The 26,506-nt window shown below is 41.3% G+C and overlaps 1 protein-coding gene across 7 annotated transcripts in view; it reads right to left on the reverse strand.

Moving 5' to 3' along the window:
* The window catches only part of atp8a1 (ATPase phospholipid transporting 8A1), a 111,138-nt gene that overhangs the window by 40,097 nt on the left and 44,535 nt on the right, over positions 1–26,506 (reverse strand). For 5 of the 7 annotated variants that reach the window (XR_014888314.1, XR_014888313.1, XM_085245117.1 and 2 more), the window contains exons 11-24: positions 26,271–26,436; positions 23,384–23,511; positions 22,386–22,463; positions 22,213–22,301; positions 18,131–18,175; positions 14,812–14,884; positions 11,164–11,269; positions 9,228–9,310; positions 8,441–8,490; positions 8,071–8,140; positions 7,178–7,262; positions 4,741–4,880; positions 2,832–2,970; positions 96–160 (exon numbers count right to left, since the gene is read on the reverse strand). Coding sequence is in view for 5 of the 7 variants with exons in the window: in XM_085245117.1 (XP_085101243.1) it covers positions 96–160; positions 2,832–2,970; positions 4,741–4,880; positions 7,178–7,262; positions 8,071–8,140; positions 8,441–8,490; positions 9,228–9,310; positions 11,164–11,269; positions 14,812–14,884; positions 18,131–18,175; positions 22,213–22,301; positions 22,386–22,463; positions 23,384–23,511; positions 26,271–26,436 (1,317 nt within the window). In the remaining 2 variants the exon portion in view is untranslated. The remainder of the gene's footprint in view (positions 1–95; positions 161–2,831; positions 2,971–4,740; positions 4,881–7,177; positions 7,263–8,070; positions 8,141–8,440; positions 8,491–9,227; positions 9,311–11,163; positions 11,270–14,811; positions 14,885–18,130; positions 18,176–22,212; positions 22,302–22,385; positions 22,464–23,383; positions 23,512–26,270; positions 26,437–26,506) is intronic. The other 2 variants (XM_085245139.1, XM_085245152.1) reach the window with 1 other exon arrangement.

Below are 26,506 nucleotides of genomic sequence, written 5' to 3' on the forward strand. Positions count from 1 at the left end.
CATGGATTTTGTGAAACAACTGTGAGTTTTATGTGTTCTGATTCCCCGTTCCAGAGAAGTTTGATTTATGGATAAACAAAATCTCGTATACTTACATCCAAAGTGTCTTCATTGATCACAATCATGCCCATGTTCTTCGTCAGCAATTTGCAGGAATGTCCTGCAAAAAAACAAAACAAAAAAAAAAAATCTTAAGCACTGCAAAAATATAGAGCAGATAAAATACATAAAACTTTTAATTAATCCAATTTTACTCTCATAAAATTATAGTTGCCTTAAATGTAAAGAGTCCAGTTAGCTCATCCCAAACCTGCATCCACATGCAAATATTAAATATATAAAACCCAGAAGAATCAAATAAACAACGTTTAAAGGGATCCAATTAAAATTTTACAGCTCAAAGCAAGTGTCTCAGCACATGACTAATGAGTTTGGTTTACAAGAGTTTGTCAGTTTCCTGTTTTAATAGGCAGTTACAACTCCGAGTTACCCAACATGGCTCTCTAGGGAGCGTTTCCCTCAGCTTTTGGCGGGGACAGATGCCCGGGGTCACCAGCAAGGTGGTAGAGGGCGCCTCCCATTGGGGAAAACAGAAATATTTCATGAACCAAGACTGAAGCCTTCAGTTCAGTGCTGTGGCTGTATGAAAAGGGCTGCCATCTGCGGCCATAACCACATAAATATTTGTGGGCTTCTGCACTTTGCTTCTGTCTGGAAAGGGATTTTAGTTTCTTTAAGGGGGTTACCACAAAGCCTCTGTTTTGTGAACATATGGGTGGCATTCTCTGAGTGAAACTTAGACAACACAAAACACATAGCCGAAGAATAGTGCACCCACAATATGCACAAACGCACACACATATGTACGTACAGAGGAAATGAGCAAATTTCACCTCCAGAGTCAACACCAAACAGGGCTGGGGTCTGGCAGATTGTTAAGTGCAAAGGTGCAAACGTCCAAAGATTTGCCAATGTGTGCAAAACCTCTCCCCATCTGGACGCAGCCTCTCTCGGTCACTCCCTTCCCCCTTGTCAATACTGCCTTCCGTTTAATATGTTTAGCTTTAGCTCGTTTGACTTTTCTCTCTCTTTTTTTTTTAATGTCACCAAAGTTAAATTCCTGGCTTTCCCATCTCAGGCAGAACCAAACACCGCTCCCACAGGATTTGAGGAATGTGTAACAATGACACTTGTGTCAGGCTAATCTGGAATTTCGCCTCGGGAGCAACAATTAGAAATACAAACTTTAGCCGCGAAAGCCACTCAAAGGGGGTAACATGCTGACTGGGATTTTGAGAAGAAGAATGGGGCTTGAAATTATTGTAAAATGACAGGAAGAGGAACAGGTCAACATAATGGGGGCTCAGGGGCTCAGATAAGGGATGGTGTTTACGTTTTGGTCCCTCTCTGCTTAAGGACACAATGCACCCTCCAGCCACACTTAACTGAATGTTAGCAAAGCGAACACTGTTTCCCTAACTGATCGGCTGGCTCTTTCCTTTTAGTAAATTCTGGCTCTTACCTGCCTTGAGAGTTACGTGCACACAGACTCCTCTCAGCTAGCAGCTCATAGCAGCGAGAGCGTGTTAAGAGCAAACATTGCTCTTTTGTCAGACAGCCTAAAAGCATCAGAGTCGTTTCTTTATCGTATGTCATTATACTTCAGGTTTAGGGACACACTAGATTTAGGACAATCACTTCAGAGCTTCAAATCAGCACACCTGTATGCTTTACAAATAAGAATATTATTGCATTAACAAAGATTTCATTTAATGAGCATGCCAGTATTATGTGCCAAAAGTGGCACTTGGGTGGTTTCGGCCACCTCCAAATGTTAAATAATGTCCTGGCCTGAATTCAGGTGTCTGATTTGGCTAAAGGTGCACCATAAACTCTGCCAACTGGTATCATCTTTCAGTGAGGAAAGTAGTAAAAAAATAAAGTAAATATTAAGCAGAATTTTTACAGAGCAACCCAGTCAAAAGGCGAACCTGTAAAAATACTTCCAGTGAGCATGGGCTTCTGCTGCCTCACATCTGGGCACAGTGGGTACAAAGGGCTGATTCAGTGAGCAGCAGGAGCAGCAGGAGCAGCCACAAACGGAGGTACTTTTGATATCTGTTTTTTCTGACCTCCGTGTTACCTGGCTGACTGTATTCAAGGTCGATCCATTTGTTTGATTTGCCCACGTCTAGAGCAGAACGAAGAAGAATACAAACCCAAACGGACAACCAGCGTTAGGCATTCACCTTTCTGATAATATCTGCCTCTGGGGCACCTAGATACGTGAGACGTGCCTGCTTGTGTACATATGCGTGTTATTTATTTCATGTCAGTGCAGGGTGCTCATACATCATCTGGCATTCTGCGACGCATGCTTTCACTAGATATGTGTGACAGAGAAACATTCAGCTTGTCAGCTGTTTGTCTTTCTGGGTGAAGGATGACTGGAGTACCTGTAAGAGGCTGGCATGCACTTTAGCACAGAAAAAAACATCAGGCTTGCCAGGGACTTTCCTTTTGGTATGAGACCTCGTACACAAATAAGGTTAAAGTGCATCGTGAAGCACAAACAAGAAGGAAAATAGCTATTGTTGCTTTTGCATAACAGGGGAACTCAATCTTAGCAATGTCAGCTGCATCAGTCTGCTTTTTGGCAGTTTGGCAGCCTTGAAGTAGGCTTCCTTTGGTGTGACTGATATCTGACCTTTATGTTGTGCCCCATTTCTGGTAAAAATACTAATAATTGTACCAATAAAACCACACGACACAGCAGAATTCACATAGAAATAAAGCTCGGAAAGCATCCGGTCATAAATGCTGCTGCTTACCAATATTGATGGCTGTTTCCTGTTTGTCCCCAGTCAGGATCCAGATCTTTATGTCGGCCTTCATTAGAGTCTCGATGGTCTCCGGCACTTTATCCTGGAGCTTATCCTCTATCGCGGTGGCGCCCAGGAGCTGCAGGTTCTGCACCAAAGAAAGTCAGTAAACAAGTCAGTTAGTGAGGATCATAACACAGGAAGGCCTTTAAATCGTCATGTGTCAGGCAAACATCTGAGCCGGGATAGTGTCACTCACTCAGTCGAGTTTTTCCCCTCATCAGCCGCTCTTGTTTATCACCAAGTAAAAACCGCGGCGGTGGACTTAAGGGGTTTTGGATCCGTTACTGTGCCCCTGCATCTGTGTTTGCATCTATAGACACGCTCTCTGCCACACAAGCACACCCACAAAATGCAGCTGCTGTTTTTTCCCCAGGAAACTCTGTGTTGCTCTGTGGCTGGCTGTGGGCTTGTATGGGCACATCACAGGGCCAAAGGTTTGACAAGAGCCAGGGGTAGAGGGGAGACAGGAGCCAGCAGCAGAGGAAAGGCTCTGGAAGCTCTTTAAGTTGTGACCTGAGCCTTACTGCCTGGACGTCTGTAGGTCTGTCCACGCTAATCACTGGGAACCACACAGCCCGGAAAACTATGCCTGGGAAAGACCATGACTGGATGTGCCAAACTTTCTTTTGCCTTTTCATCGTAAGCCTTTCATTTCTTTCTATGGCTGCTGTTAAAAGCACTCTTTGTAAATTATGATACAAGTACCAGTTGAATCAGGGAGAAACGGGATCATAGTCAGTATGTTGCTGGTAGAGTCTGTCCAGTATATGTAGCTTAAGTTTCCACTGGGACAAAGACTCGTATGAATTCACCACTACTGCTTCTAATATGTTAAAAAGGGGAAATAAAGTTCTGAATTTCCACAGTGGAGCTAGAGCAGCTTACTTTGCACTGACAAACAGTAAACAATAAATACACTTGTACTTAGATTAGTCAGGGATCATAAAAAGTATCCCCTGCAATAGACCAGTGAGAAATAAATGGGGAAAAATAATGAAGAATTAGATATTAAACAGCTAAAACAGCGTATCAATACAAAACAATTGTTTTTTAAAAGAACAATCAGGATCAAATAGGAAGATTTTCCCACATAATATGTAATCAGCATTTTAGTTAAGAAATGATGAGAAGGAGAAACTTCGGACACACTGCAGGAATGCCTCCATCCTTAACATTTCACTATAACTCCACTGTGCCCCCCTGTGGCATTACTGTGTGCATTTTTAAGTGTGGGTGGCCCTAACCCTGGCCCAATCACAATCACCCTTTGGTCATCTAGTCCTCCAAAGGCTACCTCTTCATCCCAAAAGAAACAGGAGACCTTACCTCCCCTAACTGCAGAAACAGAGGGGTGGGACCGAGGGAAGGGAATTGGGGTTGGGCCGCAGTGCCACGCTCTGCTCATTTGGCAACGCGCATTAAATTTTTCTCTCTGAAAGCTTTTATGATTGATTGCCCCCATTTGTTTTGGGCAGCCAGGAGCAGCCATGACGAACCTGCCAAGTGGCTGATTTACTCTGTGGCTTCCTGTGTTTGACTAACGCTTCCACACAGACCCACCTCACAGAAAACCAACTCTACCTGCTGGTGAAACGTATAAAAACACACACGAGTTTGAACTTTTGCAGGTTTCCAGACGTTATTTCATTTTCCCCACTAGTTACACTTCAGCTCAAGGCCAGTCTGACTTTTCACAAGTTTTGTTCCTATAAAATCCTCCGCATTAAGAAATTGCCGCATTTAACCAGATGAAAAGCTTTGTGCTGCTTGTCAGTCAAACTGGATTCTGCAATAAAAAATAGCCCTTTCAGAAAAACCAACACAGTGCACACAAACAGGATGTCGCTTAACAAACCTTCTCTATCAGTTCGTAGCTCTCCTCCAGTTTTAAGGCTCTGTTCTGCAGGGAGGTGCAGGCTCTGTGGTGGATCTCCAACCACTGCTGATAGGACGATTCACTGATGTCTGCCACCGCAAAGCACAGAGTGCGCAGGCCTACAAGATTAAAAGCAGCATCGCAACATTTGGGTCAAATGTCACAGTTCTGACTGTTTAACATTACAAAACAAAGCTTGTGCTCTGCAATCACTGTTAAACGTGTTACACAGATAGACCCAGTCCAATGAAAACACTGCTACTTAAGTCAGCTATATTTCTGACCATATTAATCAATACAATACGCAGCATGAACGGTAACTCCAGCAAAATAACCATCGGATTTAGATTTGAATCTTGCATCCGAAGCAGGTTATTCAGACACCATTACTGTATTACTTTACCTATTCAGAGTATAAATTTGCTTAAAGTCCATTCTTCATATTTTGGGGGGTAAATAAAAGGTACTAAAGGGTTACTGACATACGCTAAATAGGAGCTGAGAAAAGCAGCAGCTGTCTTTGTTGAACAAAGCGCTTCAGCTTAGTACGGTCAATTTTCGAATCAACTGATAACGTCATGGTAACTTCCCCAGTTACAAACTTTGATTAACAGTTATTTTTATGTATTACATTTAATAAAATTATGTTTAAAAATGTCATTAAAGTCAATTAAATTCAAAATTCAGATCAGCTATCTTAGCATACGAAAAAATAAGAGCATTTCCAACAAAACGTTTCAGTTTTTATTTTCTGAAATGTTCTGTTATTGAAATGTTTATCTATTACTTATTTACTGTAGTATGAATGGCCATGTCAGGAGGAGAAGCTATAAAACTTTTGATAATACAGTCCAATTCCGGCTCGCCGGCTATACGTCTGACACCCCTGCCTTAAAAATTGGAAATGAAGGCGAACAGACCCTTTTGGTCCATGAAGATGTTTTACCTCTAATTTAAGAAGCTTCTTCAGCTCTATAAACTGATGGCGAGACCCCACTGGTGGGATTGCCCCCTGGAGTCACTGACCCACCTTGTAATCACGTGAGACATAAAGGATCATGTAAGCAAAAGTCTGAATCAAGGCGTGGCTCATTGTGCAAAAGGGCCCTTTTCATCATGTGATTTATTAAGGTCACAAAGGTTCACTTGGGTTGACAAGACCCAAATACCAAATATGAAGCGCAATTCAGTGAGGAACACAATCTAGGAGAATCATCTCGACAGGACACTCAGCTGTACGTATGCATCCTAAAGGAGAAAGGTCACTCTTTCAGGCTGTTTGGGAGAAGCGCAAAGGAGGTCATCGACACCAAATATGAACGACTATCATTGAACAAAGGTGGTGGCAACTGGCACCAGCTCCCTTTATCACTTCATGAAATCCCTGTTCACACCTTGAACCATGTGACCTGAACAAATCACATGATAGGGGGCGGGGTCTCAGGACCTTGGCCTCTGACAGGAGGGTAATGACCCACACCTAAATTCACAGCTCGGCTCATGTGACTCTTAACAACTCACATTACAGGGTGGTTCAGTGACTCCCACGACCACTTTCGAGCACATAACACCACCAGGTCTGTAAAATGAATGAATTTACAGAACTGAAGAAGCCTCTAGAATGGGAGGTGAAAATCTCTGTGAACCACAAAGGAGTCCAGTTGCCTTCATTTCCAGCACTTAAGAGTACCTTGACCTGGTTGACTGAGAACCTACACAGATGCATGAATAAAGTACTCTGTAAAAACCTTTAATGTACAGGAAAGAACAGATGCTTGGGAGAGTTGTGACTCGATACGTTCCAGATATTTTTACTAGAATTTAATAAGAATAACTAATAGATGGCAGAATGACATTTCCACAGTTGGTTACCCACATTAAGACATGTTTTATGTCTAAATATTTGATTGAGGTATTGTCTCATTTGGATTAATTTGCACTTTAAATGAGACAAATGTCCAAGACACTGACTAAAGAATTCTAGTCTGAAAGATGTTATGGGATCAAAATGGCAAAAGCGAGCAGCAGATAAAGTAGGTTTTCATCTGTAGTATCTCCACTTGGACTGGGAATTACTGGGCCTGAAGATCCTCACAATCTGTCCTGGATGCTAAATTTAGCACACATCAAATATTCCTAATGACATCATTTTGCTGGTGTCTCACAAGGGGGCAGTATGATCGTAGAACAAGAAGCAGAGTATGTGGTGCAGTTTCCTTCAGGTCAACAGCCTTGTGTTAAAATTACAGCAGAATATTCCCACTAGAAGGAAATTTCCATTAAATAATGCATGAGAGGAAAGGCTCTCAGGAAGAGGAAGTTTGTTTACTTCTGTCCAGAGATGACGCAGGGATGTACAGCATCCTGAAAAGACACATTATTGTTGGCAGACAGGGGGCGATGTTAGTCCACTCACCTTCAGTGGCAAACTGCTCCAGGTGCTTCAATGTGATCTCTTTGTACCTAGAGCTGTCTGCCAGGCGGTCATAGATCACTGTGTCCTGAAGGGAAACAAACACTCACTGGTTACTGACACCCAGAGAGGAAAGAAAGGAACCACCTGGACTTGTGCTGCTTTGCAAATGTGGGTCTAAGGCTGTATGCGGCCCATGTAGAAGCACTTCATGTTCCTACTCAGATAACTCTAGCTATTTGTATTAAAAAAGAGATATACATTTGGAGAAGCCTGATCTGGGAACTCAAGACTTTTGGTGCAGCCATATATCTGGACTAAGAGTAACCAGTTCCATCCACGGGTTATTGTTTATAGATGAATGGAAAAAAGCTCGTTAAAAGATGAATCATCATCGGATGAAAACAAATGCTTTCTGTCGTCTGGTGGTTCAGTACAATCCAGTTTTCTTGTGACCAAAACCTACTCAAACCCAAATAGCCAATAGAGCGCTGACTACAAACAGACACCAGAACGCTTCCGCTATCTCGTCCCTTCTCCACAGATTAGGGGTGCTGCAATAACCATGTAACATTTAAAAATAAAATATTGATGTTGTGTTATACTGTGCAATTTGTACTTCTGCTCTCACTTTTGTATTATATTCACAGCACAAAATTGTTGCAATCCAGGAAATTGTAGATCCGATTAAATCTTACTGAGGATTAAATGTAGTCTGGCCATAACGTTTATTTGTTATTTGGCAGAGATGTGTGAAATGTGGTGATCTTGCTTCATCCTGTCACCCAATGAAAAGATTTCCTGACATGAGCGAGAGGCAATAAGGAGAGAAGAGCGTTTCGGCGATGATGGTGATGACCTGTCACGCGTTGCTATGGAGAGAGACAGACACTCACAGCTCCTTTGCAGTAGAGGCGGATCTTCCCAGATGGGGTGCGCATGATGACTGACATCCTCTTCCTTGCGCTAAGCGATAAAAAAAAGCCAAGAGAGAGTGAGAGGGCAGAAGGAGGTGGAATAAGGAGAGAAATAACAGCAGTGTGTTACCACAATGCTAAAGTAATGCATGGTTTGAGCTAGCACATGATTACTGAAAACAAAGAGTGGGTAACAAGATAACCATGTGACCACAGTGGGGTTAACTAGGATTAATTAGTTAATTAATGATGATGCTACTGAGGCTCAAACAGAAAACTCTATAGTAAAAGACTGTTAAATAAGGCATGCTGATGGTGTATATGCATAATAAAAACATAATAACTGTACCTTGTAAACTCCAGCACATGAAGCAGTTCATATCGTTCCTCTGTTCCAACCTGAATTGAAAGAGACGTGAGCGTTAACGTAATTCAGAAGGAGACACTTCAACCTCAGTCTTCTGAGACAAGTTATCTTAAGTAGCACAGCCAAGCCTGCCATCCTCCTCCAATCAGCTTTAATTGCACTTAAATGTGTTTATCAGTTGCTTGCACTGAGCCGATGGAAGGAGAATAACAAGGTAAAATTCAATTAACTTTCTTAATTGTGGACACTGCTAGGTACAAGACAGAGTGATTAAAGTAGATGCTGAGAGCTTTAGAAGGTCTAATAAAGATTAAGAAATTGGACAAACGTCTAGGAGACGAGATGTTCGACCAAAAAGGGGCGAAAAAAAGAGAGGAAATGGCTCTGGCCTTTCAGCCTCAGGCTCTTTGAGTGCAATCATCAGGTTAGCCAATTAGGAGAACAACAGGAGGAGTGACCCGAGCGTTGGAGAGGACACACTGCATCAACTCAGGATATAATCACGGCAAATGTTGTGTTTTTCCATCACTGTGATCCAAGTGGAAAACCACTTTTAGTGTATTTGTTTTAGTTCTGTTTCAAAACATCTGACAAATTTCATGAAGTACTGTGAAATAGACAAGGGGATAGTTTAGTGTTTTTTGGAAATGAACTAGCCTACAGATGGGACTTATTTAGATGCCGACCGGAGCACGATGATGCCAGTATTATAGATTAAGCAGACCTGTAAGGCTGTTTGCCTTTCTTTAACTTGTTTTGCCCAACTTACAATTTCCACAATGACGCTGTCTGGGGTTCGACCAGAGAACACGAAGCCAAGGTTTTGTGCTGCTCTCACTAAAGCGCCTTCATCTGGGGAGCAAAGAAAAATGTTACAGATAAAAACACCTTTACAAATATCCAAGGTAACATTACATTTGAGCCTGGTATTTACCACAGCAGCCATGTTTCACAGTTGCTGCATGAACCTGGTTCAGTACAGTGACTGAAACCTGTGATCCAGCTACCGTGTGCATGGGGATGCTGCAGGGCAAGAAAGAGCTCTCTACTGTTCTTTATAGTTCACTTCACCAGCAGCTCTTTGCAACCACTCTAAAAACCTCAAAGCTTCACATGAACACGACTGTTTGAAGCAATCCAAGCCCCCCAAAAAGTCATTAGCAAAATGAAGATGCAAAGCTTATTTTCGAATCAAAGTGTTCATCAGTTCTCTAATAAACATATTTAAAACGATCGGGATATGTCAACCTATTTGACAAACTGCAGCCGTATGTTTGTACATTATAAACTGACGTCAAATGCTTTTTCCTTTAACCTCCTAGGACCTGCGTCCACATATGTGGACATCACATTTTGGGTTATTTAGACCAAAATACTCAATTTTGCTCTACAAGGGCCTGATATCCACTTACGAGGACGTTATGCTGCTACTGTTCTATCAACATTTTAAACAAATATCCTCAGATGTGGCTCTCATTTTTCTTAGAAACAAAAATAAGGTAAAAATAAAAAATCTGGTAATTCTTTGTTTTTACATTCATCGGGCCCCAATCAGCCCAAATATCAAAGAGAAATTAAAAATGCTGCCGTGGAAGAGTTCGGGTCTTAGGAGGTTAAACCTGCTGGTCTCTTCAGAAATCTGCATTATTTTCAGGACACATAACTACTGCTGTTAAGAGCAATCTCTATGCATTAACGCTAAAACCTATTCTTAGAGTCTCTGTGGTGGATTTCACCTCATCTGATGTTTGTCATGGTGGCAACTTTGATGTTTAGAAATATGTTATGTGTTTAACTTCCTGATTGACAGCTGTCTCAGTCTGTTAAGTTCACCCGTGGATGTGATAGACTGAAGAATGCATTTTGTAAACAGCTGATTTCATTTTATAATATGATTCCTGGCTCGTGTGTGCGCTGATGATTACATAAACGTCTTTATGAAATACTGGAGCCCGGAGGCTGTAGTGGTGTGTTCCATTTGCTGTGACACAAAGGTCGCTAGATGGAAAATTAAATACTACAACAAAGAGAAATATCAAGGACACACAAGACCATTTATGCAGAGCACCTGGAACCAGATCCAGACACAGCTGCACAACTAGCCATTTAAAATCTGCTCTTTTCGACATGCAGTTTTGAACCTACTTGTACAGGAGAGGTGTAGCATTACACAGAAACGTGTCACTGGGCAAAATCAAAGGAAGGAAAGGAGAAGTTTTGCAACTCTCACACTTGTCTTTGACACCGTTAAATCAGAGCAACATGTGTTGCGAGAGCTAGTTCTTTTCTATTTTTAGCTGCTGTTAGGATGCATGTGTTAAGACGACAGCTAAGCTTACACTGTGCCATCAAAGGGCGCAGGCGTGCTGTCCCATTATATATCAGTGAACAATAGATTTTGGTATTAAAGAATTATTTGTATATTTGCACTGTCTTAGTGAAATCCTTTGTCCATGTCTTCAGTTGTAATGATTATCACTGTAGATTCATTCTGCAGAATCTGTAGCTTCATTTTTTTCATTGGTTTTACAGTTTGATGATTAACGACTACAAATGTTGAAAATGAAAATCTGACAACATGCTACGTCACAAACAACGTCAGAATCAAGAAGAAGTCTGGTAAATTTTGACGATCTTAAATTACTGTGTGTGAACAGACACACACTGTAATAACATTGTGTATTCCACTTAAAAGTGGGATATACCTGGAGATGCAGCTTGGTAGATGATTTTTCCATCCATGCGTTCAGGGACTGCAGTGTGACAGATGGCCATCATGGTCATGAACTCCAGGATAACAGCAGCTGTAGGCTACAGGAAGAAGAAGGGGCACTTTGACTTTTAATGTTCTTTCATAAAACATGTAACAGAAGCAAAACAGCTACGGTATTGTAGGAAGAGACAGCAAGGACAGAGAGTGCACACCGACAGAGCATAATCAACCTGCAGCCGACGTACACAACCTGCTACAGCAGCCGCTACAAATGTGACAGACAGCTTCTATTAATACTAGTATGCACTGCAGACTCCAGTGACCTGTCTGCTGGAGCATTTATTTAAAGTTTTATAAAACCAGACCAAATAAGTTTGCTGCATCATGAGCACAATAGAGCACAAAAAACAACTTTACTCTCAGTTCTTTTGAACTGCCGTTCAGGTACATTCCTGTTTGCAAACTATAATCACAAATCTACACTTAACTGCTGGCAGAATTATATCTAAACACAAAGACTGCAACTTACACAGGAGAACTCTAATCCTGAACAGGTACCATTATTAATTGCAGCTCTGACACTTGATGAATTTCCTTCACTTCGTGTAGCGCCCAAAGATTTATGACTCCATTTGTTTCAAAGCCAGTCTAAGCTTTGTCAAACTCTGAAATACATGTGGCTTCAGTACTCAGTAGTCAAGCGTGGAGAGGCTAATGACTGTGGATAACGAGCCAAGAGGATCCCACAGAAACTGCCAGCTGCTGACAGACTCATGCCTCCTCATCCAGTAGAAATGTGCTTCATTTAATGAAAGAAGGCCTAACCTATACACTGAGGCATTGTACATTAATGAAGGGAACAGTATGACTAACTTGCCACGGGACAGACCTAGACAGGCATCTGCTGAGGCTGGAGGACCACCGGCTTGCAGTGACCGACTACAGCCAAGACAGTAATATAAGCAGCCTGCAGGGCTGCAGCAGACCTGTATAATACAGCAACAGCACACACAGCAGCCTGGCGGCAAACGTTTGTTAGCAGTGAGTTTAATACCAGCCAATGAATTATGAATATAGGTCTCACGAACCTGTAGTAACACAAAGAACATAAAAGCCTAAGAGTGAGGACATGCTTTCTTTTCAAGTGCAGAGATTTTGCACTCTCTCACCTCCTTAATGGGAAATCTGAGGGTTAATATCAGATGCAGGTTTAAATAATACTGGAGTACTGGTGTAAGATAGCTCAAAAGTGCATGTTTTCACTCCCATCTCAAACAAAAGGCTGCAGCCTCACGCAGAGTATTATTAAATTTGTTCTTTCTGTTGTGAAGAGAGGAACAAAGGATCACATGAATGAAGGGGGGAGGGGTGACAAATTAAAAGTGCCTCTTCCAACACATCGAGTCTATTACAGTCCAGGTGGCTAAGAGAGGCCTCCCTGCCTCCAAGCAGCATGATAACCTGGCCTGGGTTGACGGGTATCCTCTGAAAGACAGGACAGTATGTGTGTGAGTGCGTACACCTGTGTGTGATTGAGTGAGGACATGTTTTCTTTTAAAGAGCAGGGATTTTGGACAGCTCTCACACCCTTACTGGGATGAGGGTTAATGTCTGATGCAGGTTTAAGGCTAAAAGCAGGTCTTTGTTAATTGCTCTTTAAGGGATGGGATCTTTTCATTAAGACTGCTGTCATGGAAACCCAATGACAATAATGGGATTGTCATTGGGAGGTTACTGTGCCACACCAAGTCCAGCCAATAATCACTGTAAAACCCCAACATGCTGCATTTACACTTCCCTCCCGGCCTGCTTTAAAGATGCTAGCAGACAGACGTTTGATTGGGTAAAGTTCATGACACCGACTCCTCCTCTCAGAAGAAAAGCACACGTCTGACAGCAAGACATCGAGGGTGGTGGTAAACTAGGCAGACAGTACAGACATCTGAACTTTGTTCTGCTGACACAATTAGATGTGACAGGAAATACTGTGCTGCCAGCTACCACCCCAAATAACTTCTGGGTAACCTGTGTCACAGCAGCAGTGATAGACACTCATCGCTTCAGACACAGCCCGTGTGGGAAAAAGTTTAAGGGGGAGGAGAAAATGAAGAAGCCATTGAAACTCTGTGGGTGAGGACCATGTCCAGGGAAGATGAAAAGCACCAGAGGGGGTGCTTATTTCTGTCAACACTCTTAATTCCCCTCTCCTTAGTAATGTTCATGCAAGAAGCACTCTGAAGGCCATAAGAAGAAGCGCTTGTACCAGGAGAATATCGACTGTTACGTCAAATGCATCGCTTCATTCAGCAGCTCCAGCAGCGATATCTAAGTGAAAGTGAAGCACTGATTGTGCATTAATTAAATCAACGTCTTGAAAGTTTGAGGTGATGTTTAAAAACCTTGATATCGCTTTGGTAATTCAGCTCACTATTACTGAGGGTTACGTGGGGTTAGTATTGTTGAAGTCCTTCTAGAAGCAAGCATGTGCTGCCACCTAGCGAGAGTCGCAAAAAACCTTATTTTGAATAGCTATACACTCACTGACCATTCTGTCAGGTAGAGGGTTGGAGCCCTTTTGCATTCAGAGCGAGGAACTGGAAACATTTCCCTAAGATTTTGGTCCATATTGGAATAGTCTCTTAAATCGCCTTTCTTCCCCATTCTGATGCTCAGTTTGTACTTCAGCAGGTTGTCTTGAGTCTACATGCCTAAAAGCAAATTTGCCATGTGATTGGCCGATATTAGATATTAAACATTTGTTAATGAGGAGCTGAACACGCATACCTAATAAAATAGCCATGAGCATATATATCAACTTTAATGTTGATGATTTGCTTCTACCAAAAACCTTCATAATTTTGAGCATGCCTACAACGTATCAGTTCAAAGGACAGTCTTCTATATGCTAGAAGTTACCTTGAAAAAAATGACTGGGGAAAAAGAAAAAACATACATCTATGATTTATTACCGTCCAGATTATTCGGGCTAAATCGTTACCAAAATGCATGCAAACCCTGGTTTCCAAGCAGCAGTCAGTTATGAACCATAATTACAAACTGGCGAGAGGCTATCAATGTGAGACTGAAGCAGATCTTAGACAAACTCAATGTGTGGAGAGATTCTGCTGTCATAACAAAGCAAACATCACAGTGGGATTACTACTTTCCCTGGGCGGTACTACTGCACCTAATTGGATGTGACATTTTGCCTCCTCCACACCACTCTGCAGCTCAGTGACTCAAACAGCCAATCAATCACCGTTTTCACCCACTGCATGACTACAGGTGGTCATTAGAGCTCCCTTTAAAATCCTGCAAAGGATGGCAAGATAGTAGTGCACCTCACTGCTTTGTCAGAATTGGCTAATCTTGATGCAAAGAAACAGTAATCCACCCCTCAGCATGATTTTAGTCAAACTGATATTAAAAACAATTAAATCCATCAGTTGCCAAATTTGTCTCGTGAGATAATAACATGAGGCATGCGTCACCATTTTAAAGGCACAAAATAAAGCTAAAAAGAGGCTACTTAAAATGCAAAAGACGATATTATGCAAGCACACACAATTAGATCCAAAATCCGTCTTAATTCTGTCCTAAACGGCAGCAGCGGGTGACGGGGAACCTTGACATTACTTACGTGATTACTCTGGAGGTTTTCCAGTAAGCTCGGGTCATTAAATCCTGCCTCGTCTGATGAGTGTGTGCTGTGCCTGGAAAAAGGAGACACTGAAGTCAAAACAACAGAACACGCTGGCATCCTTGAGAGCAACACTGTACAGCACTAAAGTACAGCATGCTGTCCTCAGAGCAGGCACGACTAGCAAAACAACAAAAAACAAAACAAGGATTCTGCTTAGTGATCAAAAGATATTCTGTCAAAACTTAAGATAAAAAGGAGGCAGACTGAACAGTGCTTGTGTACCACTCTTATGTGCTAGAGCCTTGGTGAGACTGCATACAATCCACGGTTTTCATTAACATTTAGAAGAAATGCTCTGAGCTGCCAACCACTGTGCAGCCTCTCAGAGTTCCTGAACGTTACATCGAGCACTAACAGTGTTGTTGCAAAAACCTAAAAACTGGACTAACTAATAATAACTAATTACTGTATCATCATTTAGTCTAGTTTTAACTGAGTAAAAAGTATACATATTAAATGTCCCCACAGGGTCCTGGGACATTTTCAATATAACACAAAATATTCAGCATGATAGATATTTAAAAAATAAAAATCACACCCATCAAAATACACTCACTGGCAACTTTAAGAGCCACCTTCAAAATCTAAGTCCAGTAAATTGAGTGACGTGTGTCTGGACAATACATGCACAAAGTGGACCTACAGCATCACATCCTTTCCACCACCACATATTTTATTCTTGGACTCTACTAAAGTAGCTTTGCATGATTGTGGCTTGGAGTTCCTCTCCATTAAGTACACCCTTTTACTTCTTAAAGTCTTCTTACGGGCTGCCCCTTGCAAACAGAAGGTTGTGGAAGTTCTGCGCTCACAGCTAAAGCTGTGGGACATGATGTAATATCCATAGCAGGGACATCACAGAGGTGAGAGGAACAAAGAACCCTTAATCTGAGTGTTTAGAGCAGTCTGAAGCTTAAGGCGTAGGAGTTTAGAGGTATACCTAATAATTTGGCCAATAAGTGAAATTATAATTTTTTTTTTAACCAACTCATCTTTTCAGCTCTAGAAAAACAAATTTACACGTATACTGGCAGCACACAACAGATCTCACAGCCAGTGCTTTGTGCCAACAATATAGACATTTGCTGAATAAAATATTGAACACAGTGCAGCCAGAATGCAAATGCTGGTCTCCCGGGCTTCAGCCATGGGATGTACAGTGGCACTATTTGGGATGTTGTCCATGCTGGCAGACACAGATCGTGCTTTGACAAAGCAGTGCCCTGAAATATCATTTCCCAAGGAATCCACGCGCATACATTTATTCATTATTCTGTTTGTAAATCTGATCCTCTTTCGTCATTTGCATAAATAAGAAATGCTGTCCCCCTTTTATTTTAATTTCATTTAGAAATTAAACAGCACATGAGGAGCTGCTTACAGTGATAGCAGACAGGCTGAATTTCTGGCAGCTAAAAAAGACCGCATTACTCAAACACTAATCAGGCTCTAATGAATTACTGGAAACCCAATTAGTCTCAAGCCAGAAGTGCTTTTTTTTTTTTTTTTATTTCTGGCAAGATAGAAAATAATCAACAAGTCAAGCAAAACTTCAAAGAATCATTTCTGATAAATGAGAGGAAAGGATGTATTTTTATCCCTGTAACAGTGGCTTAGGGCAGTGATTATGTAGCCACCAGCCACTCGCTGGCTCTCCAGCAGGGATCAATTTATGATTCTGTGATAAATACACCTATAGATCGTGGAGACAGCAGCTTTAGCCATTAGCAACCATAATTCTTTTTAATCCCACAGGATATGCTGTTCAGATCCCAAAGAGCCAGCAGCCCGCCAGCTAGTAATACTCCATCCACTGCACAGAAAATAGAGCTTTGGAGGGAAGGAAATATGGGGAAAAGACAGAAATGCAATTAAACAGCCGGGCAGGAGTCGATATTGTGTTACCCCTACATAGATGCACTGGAGGCAGGGAAACGTATCACACTTGCATCTTTATTAAAATCTGTCATGGAGAAATAGGAAAACAAAGTCTGCGTTTTTAAAAACCTCCATGAATATAAACAGAGGACTGAAGCCATTTCAGCTAAAAAGGTTTAAGTTTGAACTCTTATATTACAAATACACAACCAATTACAAATGAATGTACGGGAGCTATTCAGCACCCCTTTATATCTGTAAATGACATAAAACACGCACATTCACATGAAGCCCAAATGCATTATTTTTTGTGCCATTATTATTATTTTTAAGCCTATATAGGTAAGAAAGCCGCAACCTTTCTCTATAGTATATCTCGCAATGTCGATTGTCTTGATGAAATTTGCGAGGCACAAGGCCGGGTGAGCGGGACAGTCAGCTATTGATTATCTGCCAGCACACAGAGATCCTGTCACTATGGGAACAAGGGTGCTGGCTATTCGCAGTCAATAACCAGGGACCAGTTCCAGATCAAACCTGCGGCACATCGAGCTGACCCGTTACCGTCAGGAGGAGGAAATAATAAAGCTTGAGGTGCATCAGAGGCGTCGGAATCCTTGTTTCTCTAATCTAGCAGCACATAATAATAAAGAGTCTCTCTTTAGTGAGGGGAAACATAACAATATAATGAGACATGCTTTCACTGAAGCTGCAACATGATGTAAAGTAGCAAGACTCAATATTTTGGCATAATAGCTATTAACAAACAGGCTCCAATCCCCCATGCAAAATGGATGAGACACGCCCATGCTGTTACTGCAGAGCTCAACTCTAGAGCAGATGGATCTCAGAAGCAGAGCTGTGCGCGTGTGTGTGTGTGTGTGTGTGTGTGTGTGTGTGTGTGTGTGTGTGTGTGTGTGTGTGTGTGTGTGTGAGAAAGAGAGAGAATAAGTGGGTGTGTCGCTTCCAGCTGAAAAGTTTGATGTCAACTGGGGAAAAGGAGAATATGGTGCACAGCTTCAGCCTCCACACAGCACACGGTAAACGCTGGAAGGCTTTGTCTATCAACCTGCTTTTCTAAACTTGCCTGTGAGAAAGCCACAATTCTGAAATACTCATACAGTTCATTATAAATACTACGACTGCTACTATGTTTGAAGCTGCACATTTACGACAGCAGATACATATTTTGATTCGGGAGCCACAGTCACATACAGCACGTCCCATAATTACTGAACGGACAGAGAAAACAACAAAACAAACACACACTGAGGTATTGTGTTCAAAGTCACCATTTCCACAAGGCAAGGCAGCACTAATACATCACAAAAGCAGGGAGCGAATAAAAACAACCACCATTTCACACCCATCGTCTTACCAGTCGTCCTCTGCAAAACTACCCTCCTCAGCCTCAGGGACGTGACTGTTGGAGCGAAAGTGAGAACAAAAAGCATCTTGTTGACAAAGCATTACGTGAACATGCTGTTGGTAAGTGCAGGCGCAAGGATTTTTGTTCAAATGGGATCGTTTAGGAGGAGTTGGAGCGTGGCAGCTTAGCTAAGGTTCTGTGGTTAGGATGATAGCGTTGATTATAGCGTGTCCTCTAATCACTTATTTGTCTCCAGATTTTTTTACAGTTGTGCAAAATATTCATACTTGACACTTTTTACCAGGAACTACATACAACCAGCAGTCACATATCTTAGCCATTTAAGACCGGAAACACAGAAACACCTATTCCAGCAATGTTCACGGGTAACTTAATGATATATCTTTACATTATACATCGTCTCTTTGTTCTCAAGAAACAGTCTGGCAACATGCTAAAACTCCAAGTTTTCTTCTTTTTTGGGGTTGCTGTAGTGCAAGCCATCCGCTAATGAGAAGTTTGATGTGTTGATCCCTGAATGTTTCCAGCCTGCATGCCTGAATATCCATGGGCAACACACTGAACCCCAAGATGCACCCGATGCATTGAGAGAAAAGTGCTTATGTGAATGGGTCAGTGAGGCATTGAATTCATACTGACCGCCCAAAAAGGGTAGAAAAGCACTATATGAGAACCCGTCCAATTACAAAACCCATCCTTCTTTGATTTTTTGCAACAATTAATTAAAGAAAATACTTTGGAAAGAAGCCCAACTGTGCTTTTTTCCACTAGTCATCATTTACCTTAGTAAATGTGGAAAATGAAAATTGTTATTTCCGTACATTACAGGTGTTATTTTAGCTGTGATCATTAAGAAGCAAAAGTAAACAAAAAAGGAGACAGCTTTCAGTACCATGCTTTTGTATATCTATTCAAATTGTGCATGATTTGACGGACCGTTCTTCCCCTATTATTTTCATTTTATATGCGGTTGTGGTCAGAAGTGAATGTCATGGTAATTTGGGGTTTTTAGATTTCTTTGTACTGTTATTTGTCAAGGGTGGAATTACTGTAAAACCAAGAAGTTTGTTTTGGATTTTCTCCAGTCTGCACAGGGACAAAAGTATACACACAACCCCACTCGTATTTGGTTAAATGTTGCTTAATGAAGTTGCTTCTGGCACAATTTTGGTCTTCTGGGCAGAATTGGTAGTTCGTTTAAATTGGTTGGCATCCTGGCACAAAAACAGCTTTTAAAGCCAAACCGAAGATTTTTAATAAGTTTGAGTTTGGGGCTTTGGTAAGGCAAGTCCAGAAGCTTATTGTTAGCCTCATGTGTCCATCCCATAATGATTAATGATGTGTTTTGGGGATCATTGTCTTGTTTGGAGGCCTACTTGTGTCAAAGCTTCAACTGAACGTGAAGAATTCAGAGGTAGTCTCCCCTTCTTCATTACTCGATTTAGTTTGTAACACTTGCTAGAGTGACTGGTATATATGACATCAGTAAGCTGTATGGTTGATTCTAACTAAATAAAGTGCTGGATTCACCCAGTAGATGTTGTAAGGTTGATAACAAAAAAACTGAGTGTACGTAAAAACTGAACAACTACAAAATAAGATCATTAAAAGGTGTTACAGTGGAGACATTTTACTCAAATGTCTAAAGAGAAGTCAACAAAATCAAAGGAGAAAACAATCCAAGAAAGACAAAGTAGTAAAAATAGAAATGAATAGAAATCATTTTATAATTGTAGCAGCTGTCAGCAGGCTACCACAGTTCGGTGCATATTTTCAAGGTCACCAATGAACGTAGTAGAACATTACAAACTGAATGTGGCCAAAGAGCATTCCAGCATTATTCCATTAGATCCAAACTCATACAGCCAAGCTTCACTCTTTTACCTACAACAATGAAACAATGGGACTATTTGAATCAACAATACGTTTGTATAAGACTTACAACCACATATCCTCTACTATATGCTTCTATGCTTCGTTAAGACACTTTTAAATAAAATAAAGAAGAGTTCTGTCATTTGAGCACATCTTTACATAATTGTGCTTTCACTCTAGCCTTAAATAAAAAGCCAGGAGGATTCTGGGAGCCTCCCTCAGATTGGGACTCCAATCCAGTGGAATTAATTAATGTCTACACCCTTGGGGATGTCTTTATTAATTACAGCAGCACTTAATTTGTGTAGAGGAACACATGCGGGCGGCAGCGTCGGGGGGGCTTTGTGTGCGTGTTCTGGCACTAAATTACAAGTCACGCTACAAACTAAGATCTATACACATGCTTGTTCATTCATTTGAACAAAAACATGCCTCATTTTATCTTTGCTTTACTCGTATTATCCCTTTTGCACAATATGTTATTACTTACTGCTTGATATTTAAAAGCTGTTCTTCTGAAATTAAAATAAAGGTTAAAAAAGGATGCAAGTATGTTAATTTGAGAATTTAAAGTTTAATTAAGCAAGAGCTGCCTCTGAACTACTTCATCCATATTTCATGATTAACAGACAGTTGAAAGCATCTATAACAGGAAAGGAGGAAGTTCCAGTTATTCATATTATATAACAATATCCAAAACAGACTCAAGTATGCCACGCTCTTTTACTATTGGCCCGTGTTGGGTGTTTATATTATTAAATATTGCTCAGTATTACTGCTCTGTATGACTAAAGTCCTTCATTAAATACGTTTTTTTACTACAGCACACACCAACCTGTTTGATCTGGCCTCTAAAATGGTGACTGGTAACAATGACTCAAGTCTTATGGACACATTTAAAAGAACAAATCAAAACCTCCCAGCACAAACTTGCTGACACAATCATCTTTGAAAAGAAAAATAAATGTGAGATAAAAAGTTATTTTTTTGACTTTGTAAATTAAATGAATTGGCTTGGGCAGAGCTAGAACGTAGTAGTACAGCTGACATTGTTGTAGTATGTTGGACAATGAATCCAGAAGAGTGAACTTTTAGAGTCAACCGTTTCTGAGCCGTCTAATTTTGGAAACGCGTAAGAAAAAAAGATGGGGAAGCAATGTCCAAACGATGGCATCTTGAAAATTCTCGACTTATTAGAACTGGTTGTCTTCCCTCCTGCTATGAAACTCTCATCCATATTTATCAGTTGCGTAACAGGGAGTGCGTCTTTCAGAGAATCAAAGAAAAATCTCGAGCCTTTTAAAGGAGGAGTGAGTGCAAGTCTCTGATGACCAGCAAGTTTAACCACCAATATAACCATGAAACAAAAAAACATTACATACCAAGAACATCATACAAACCTTTAATCCACACCAGCAATGGTTACGACACAAATATCAGCAATGATTCGGAGGCTTCACATCACCAGCACGTGCAACACTTAAACGGGCTTTACGCTGCTGACCCAGGGATCGACAGTGACAAACTGTCAGTGCTCCCACTGGACTCACAATCACAGCCTAATGAGAGTACAGAGAACTCCAAATAAAATACTCTTTTGTCCTCAGCTTGCACTTCATCAATCACGCTTTTAATTGAATCCTAATGGGATTAAACATGTACTGTCACGCCTGCACTTTCTTTGATTCTGTGAACACTGAGGCTCATTATCTATGCATGAAAATGAAATGAGCAGGAGGAAAAAGGCATTTAGGAGTGATTTAATGTTTAATGTTGAACTCTAGCTAAAAGAATTTGTAAGGAGTGGAGGAAAAATAAATTCCTTTTGGTTAAAACCCTGTGTTTATAATCCGATACTGTGAGTTACCAAGTTATATCAAAACAACATCGAGCTCGCACCACACTCGGAAAGTACAAAGAGGCATAGCCAGCCTTCACAAACATCTCCAACGTGACAAACAACGAACAAACACCCGCAGCGGAGAGTGTAAAGTGCCTTTGCTTGCAAATGCCTGCCCACTTTTTATTTTTAGTTTATGTCGAGAGGAGCACTGATGTACCTGCTAATGAGAAGGTAGGGAGGGAGAATGAAACGCCAGATGCACTATGATGCACACTTGGCACTTAATGAAGGCCAGAGGATATGAGGACGAAGGCAGGGAAAATGGAAAAACAGGGAGGAAAGCTCAACATACCCATAAGCCACACCGGCAATAGTGCATTTCTTGAACTGCATCACGTTGCAGGTGAGAGTTCCTGTCTTGTCTGAGAAAATGTACTTCACCTGAAAGGAAAGAGAAACAGAACACTTTAAAAGAAATCTCTTTCAAATAAGTGCACAATATAAAATATATATATATATATATACCTGGCCTAATTCTTCATTCAGATTGGAGGTGCGGGCCATGGCAGGTGTGTTTGTGGGCTCATATAGCATATCAGTGTCCTGAAAACAATCATGGAAGAACTTAAAATGTAACGTTACTGAACAAACAACATGTTTGCTTAACAATCTTCACATCAATTTAGAAAATATGAACAAAGTCTCCCAAAAACTGGTGCTTTACTTCAAGCCTGACAGTCAAGTTTCCCCGGAGAAAATACCGAACCAAAGGGAAACCAACAGAAGTGTCCTAAATGTTACTAAAATTTACTCGCTAGGGTTTCATTTAAACTTAAAAGTTGCTCAAAATAACTTTTCCAAAATAAAGGAAACATGGATGCCTCAGTCAAGACATTCAGTGAAGTTGACCTACTTACTACAGACACTCATGATGCTAAACCAAACGGTTAACATCGACTTTTAGATGTGTTTTCCCTTTGCAGTGCTATGTGCAGATGTAAATATAGTAATGGTGTTTAAAATTATTTTGATGACCCCATGTTACCACCTTCAGCTCCTTGTCAAGCTGAAACAGTCACATCACCTTATATAGCAGACATAGAGGAAAAGACTTCAACAGTTGTCTTCCTAACAAATCGATGCACAGCAACATCAACATTCACCTGGAGTCATGTGCTGACCTGACAGACTTCATTCTCTTTTAGCTCTTTTTGGTTTCTACCAGCTATAAAGGAAAAGTCTGGCACGTACTCGCCGGCTGCTATGTTAATCTTTTATTTGATGCTTCTTGTAGTTTTTCCAGAAAGAATGCTGATGAGAGTCACTAAACGACATCAACACTGCTAAGAGTTGCTGTGAAGAAAACTCCTCATGATTTGTCAGCGTTCATCGCTCCAATATTCCCTTTTACAAAAGACGCAGCAATCTGATCCAAGATTAAGTAGTGAAAGTTGAATTGCAGGTAACTGCCTATGCAGAAACACTGTCTGAAAAACAGCACATCTATCTGGACTTGAACTCACCCAGTTGATAAAAAAGGCTTGGGTGAACTTGATGACCTCCAGCGTGACCAGAAGACTGATGGGGATGAGGTTGTTGAACAGGATGATGAAGGTGAGGAAGTTAAGGCCAAAGTTAGCTGCCCCACCATCTACAAGGGGAAGAGTTTTAGACAAAAAAAAAAAGAAGTAATACACAGAAGACTCATCAGTGTTGGTTCATTATTATCTGTTAGTTAAATCAATATGCCCAAAGCTACTTCCAGCCAATGATCAACATTATCCCAATCTGGAGAATGTTTTGGGTTAATATCGTCCATTAGCTGGAATTAACTATTTCTTCCACCCAACCTCATCCTCTTACAACTCAACCGATTAGCAATCCAATTTAATGTCCCAAAGATTGAAAGTAGCGAACAGGGACTGAAATATCTCAAATGTCATTAGTGTCGCAGCAGCAGCAGCCTTGGCATCCAGCATGATCCAGGCAATGATTCCACAAAGCACTATGCAAAATGATGCCGGTTCCCCCGAGAGCCCCGAACAATTGGCAATGATCAACATGTAATCCCATTGACACCAAATATGAAAACAGGAGGGATGTGATTTACCTTTCCTCAGCTTGCAGGAGGTGCAAATGTTACCTTCCTAAACCCAAGCCTTGATCTTAGCATTGCGGTTGAGAGGGGCGAGCCCTTCCCCATGAAAGAACGATTCCAAAACAAAACAAAAAAACTGAATGGCACAAAGAGTGGCAGTGGCAGAATGGAAGCTATTGCTACAACAACACATGTAGGTGGGAAAATGTTTTCAGAAGTGGGGGGGGGACAAACAGATGCTCTCAAGACAAAGGAGGGAGATTCAGTCCATAGCACATTCTCAACCAAGAAGGAGTGGAAAAGAGTGGGTGGATTATGCCAGCACAATAGTTTGGGTGTTAATGACCATCACCTCACTTCAGTAGTCGTCTTATTATGTCACGCAGAAATGCTGCTATCGAACAACAGAGTGACACTGGATCGGACCAGCAGAGCAGCATTAAAACCTTAGCAAACAGGACATGCATAGGTCACAAACCAATCTGATGTCACTTGTATGTGAAAGTAATATGTTCTAACCAGCTGAAGTGAAGAAACTGGCACAAAGTTCACTGTAAACTGTTTGGTTGCATCATTCTAATTACGTTGTTTTAAATGGCGTGTCTATGCAAGAGCGAGAAAGCCTTTCCCCCTCATCATGCTGCAAGCAGAAGTGACAAAGTGTCAGTTAGCATTGCAACATTTGGAAGAACAGTCAGCATGACTACCTCCAGAAAGAGTGTAAGAATCAGTAACCATACATTCTGGATCTGAAAACTTGTATTAGTTAAACAACATGCACAATCACAGCTTTCTGTTTGTGATGTGTGTCGGGATCTTTGCATTTACTCTTGTAATGCTGTTGAGTGGGTGAAGTTACAATAATTTAAGACAACAAGGCAGCGTGGTGAAATTGCATGTTTACGACGTGGCAGTTTCCCCACCTCTCTCTTTTACCACAGGTTGGATAATATGCACTGGACAGAGCCTCAACAACTCCTTATGGAAATCAAATCAGTCTCAAGATGGATGCTTGCCTTATAATTTACACTCCCCTCGACACTTTGATATGGAATCTTTTAAGAGTGGGTTTTAATGCCACTGAGGACAAAACCCTGAGAAAACCAATGAAAGCCAATGGAACACCTCATCAAAAGGGTCAGTGTAAGTCATAATGTAAGCTTGAACTGACCAGGGCACAACCTCTCCTACACAGGCCTATCAGGGTACAGAGTAATGGCCAGAGGGTCACGATAATCACTTTGCAGACCAGGTTCAGAGCTTCATCGCAGCAGCTGCCGCGTTAAGGAACTGAGCAGCACAAATTCTGAACTGCAATAACGTCTGTAATGTCAACATTAAAATTGAGCCATCTTCTATTATGGTTTGAGAACAGAAGTAAAAACTGAGCAGCTTTTCACTTCTATCCCTCCCCACTCTATCTATTCTTTGAAAAATCCACACAAGGAAAGATCGCTGCAGAAGCATTTAGAAAATGTCAGTTCTCGTCCCTTGGGCTGCACCACATGTTGTGTTCAGGCAATAAACACGTATAAGCCTCCTGCCACGAGAAGCTTCCCGAACACAACCTCATCTCCCTCGCAGTCAAAGTAAATGCTGCTCTTTATTTCTGGTGAAAAATGAGGTGGGAACAAATGATAGTCTGAAGCTTGGGAGCTGCAAAGCGTTTAACGTGACACAAAAAATGAAAGAAAAGTGAGACACTGTTTTTAATCAGGCACTGAAAAAAAGACAAAGGAAAAAAAACTAGACGAAGGTATAAGAGAGCTGGAGGGGAAAACCTATCGTTGGATCCCTGGTATGTGCTTGTCCATGGCATGGGCCCGTACAAAGTAGGGCAACCATATAGGGGGCGAGGGTAGGGGGCTTCATTTGCTTAGCAAAGGCAGAGCTTCAGTAAGGGATTAGTAAGGGAGGGTCATTCACGGATGGCCAAGGCTTTTAAATGGTTGTTACCTGGAGCTGTTAAAAAAACGACAACAAAGAAAACAACAAAATCAAACAGAACATTAGAAAGGAACAAAAAAGTACAGCAGCGCAGTGATATTCAACCATTTTTTCCCAATCACACTCATTCACGACACATTTATGCACGTCACGACTTTTCTCATTAACAGGGAATTCTCTTATTCCCACATTGCCACATATTTCACTTGTAAAGCGAAACACAGTTTTAAACTGAGGCAACACAAAAACGCCACGACACATACCAGCATTTAGGAACTTAAAATGACAAAGAAATAAGCTGATATGAACAAGTGAGACAAAATATGTGGAATTAGATGTGCAGCGTAGGCTGTCGGGACTCTTACAGTTGAGATCCATGTACCAAGCATCGTTGCCATACTGGCCCTTCCAAATGGTTTGGCCAATGGAGCAGACCAGAGAGATGGCCAGCAGGCATCCAAACAGCACAAGGATCTGAAAGTTGGTGATACGCTCCACGTTGGACAGCTTCAGAGGAGGCCGCGTGGAATTCTGGGTAAAACGTGAAAAAAGAGATGTGGTAAAAAAACCAGAAGTAGAACAAACAATAGTGTTTCTCTGT

Source organism: Mchenga conophoros, linkage group LG2 (assembly GCF_057382185.1).
Source record: "Mchenga conophoros isolate Kocher_MC1m ecotype Shallow Benthic linkage group LG2, M_conophoros_male_GT1.1, whole genome shotgun sequence".
NCBI lineage: Eukaryota > Metazoa > Chordata > Actinopteri > Cichliformes > Cichlidae > Mchenga > Mchenga conophoros.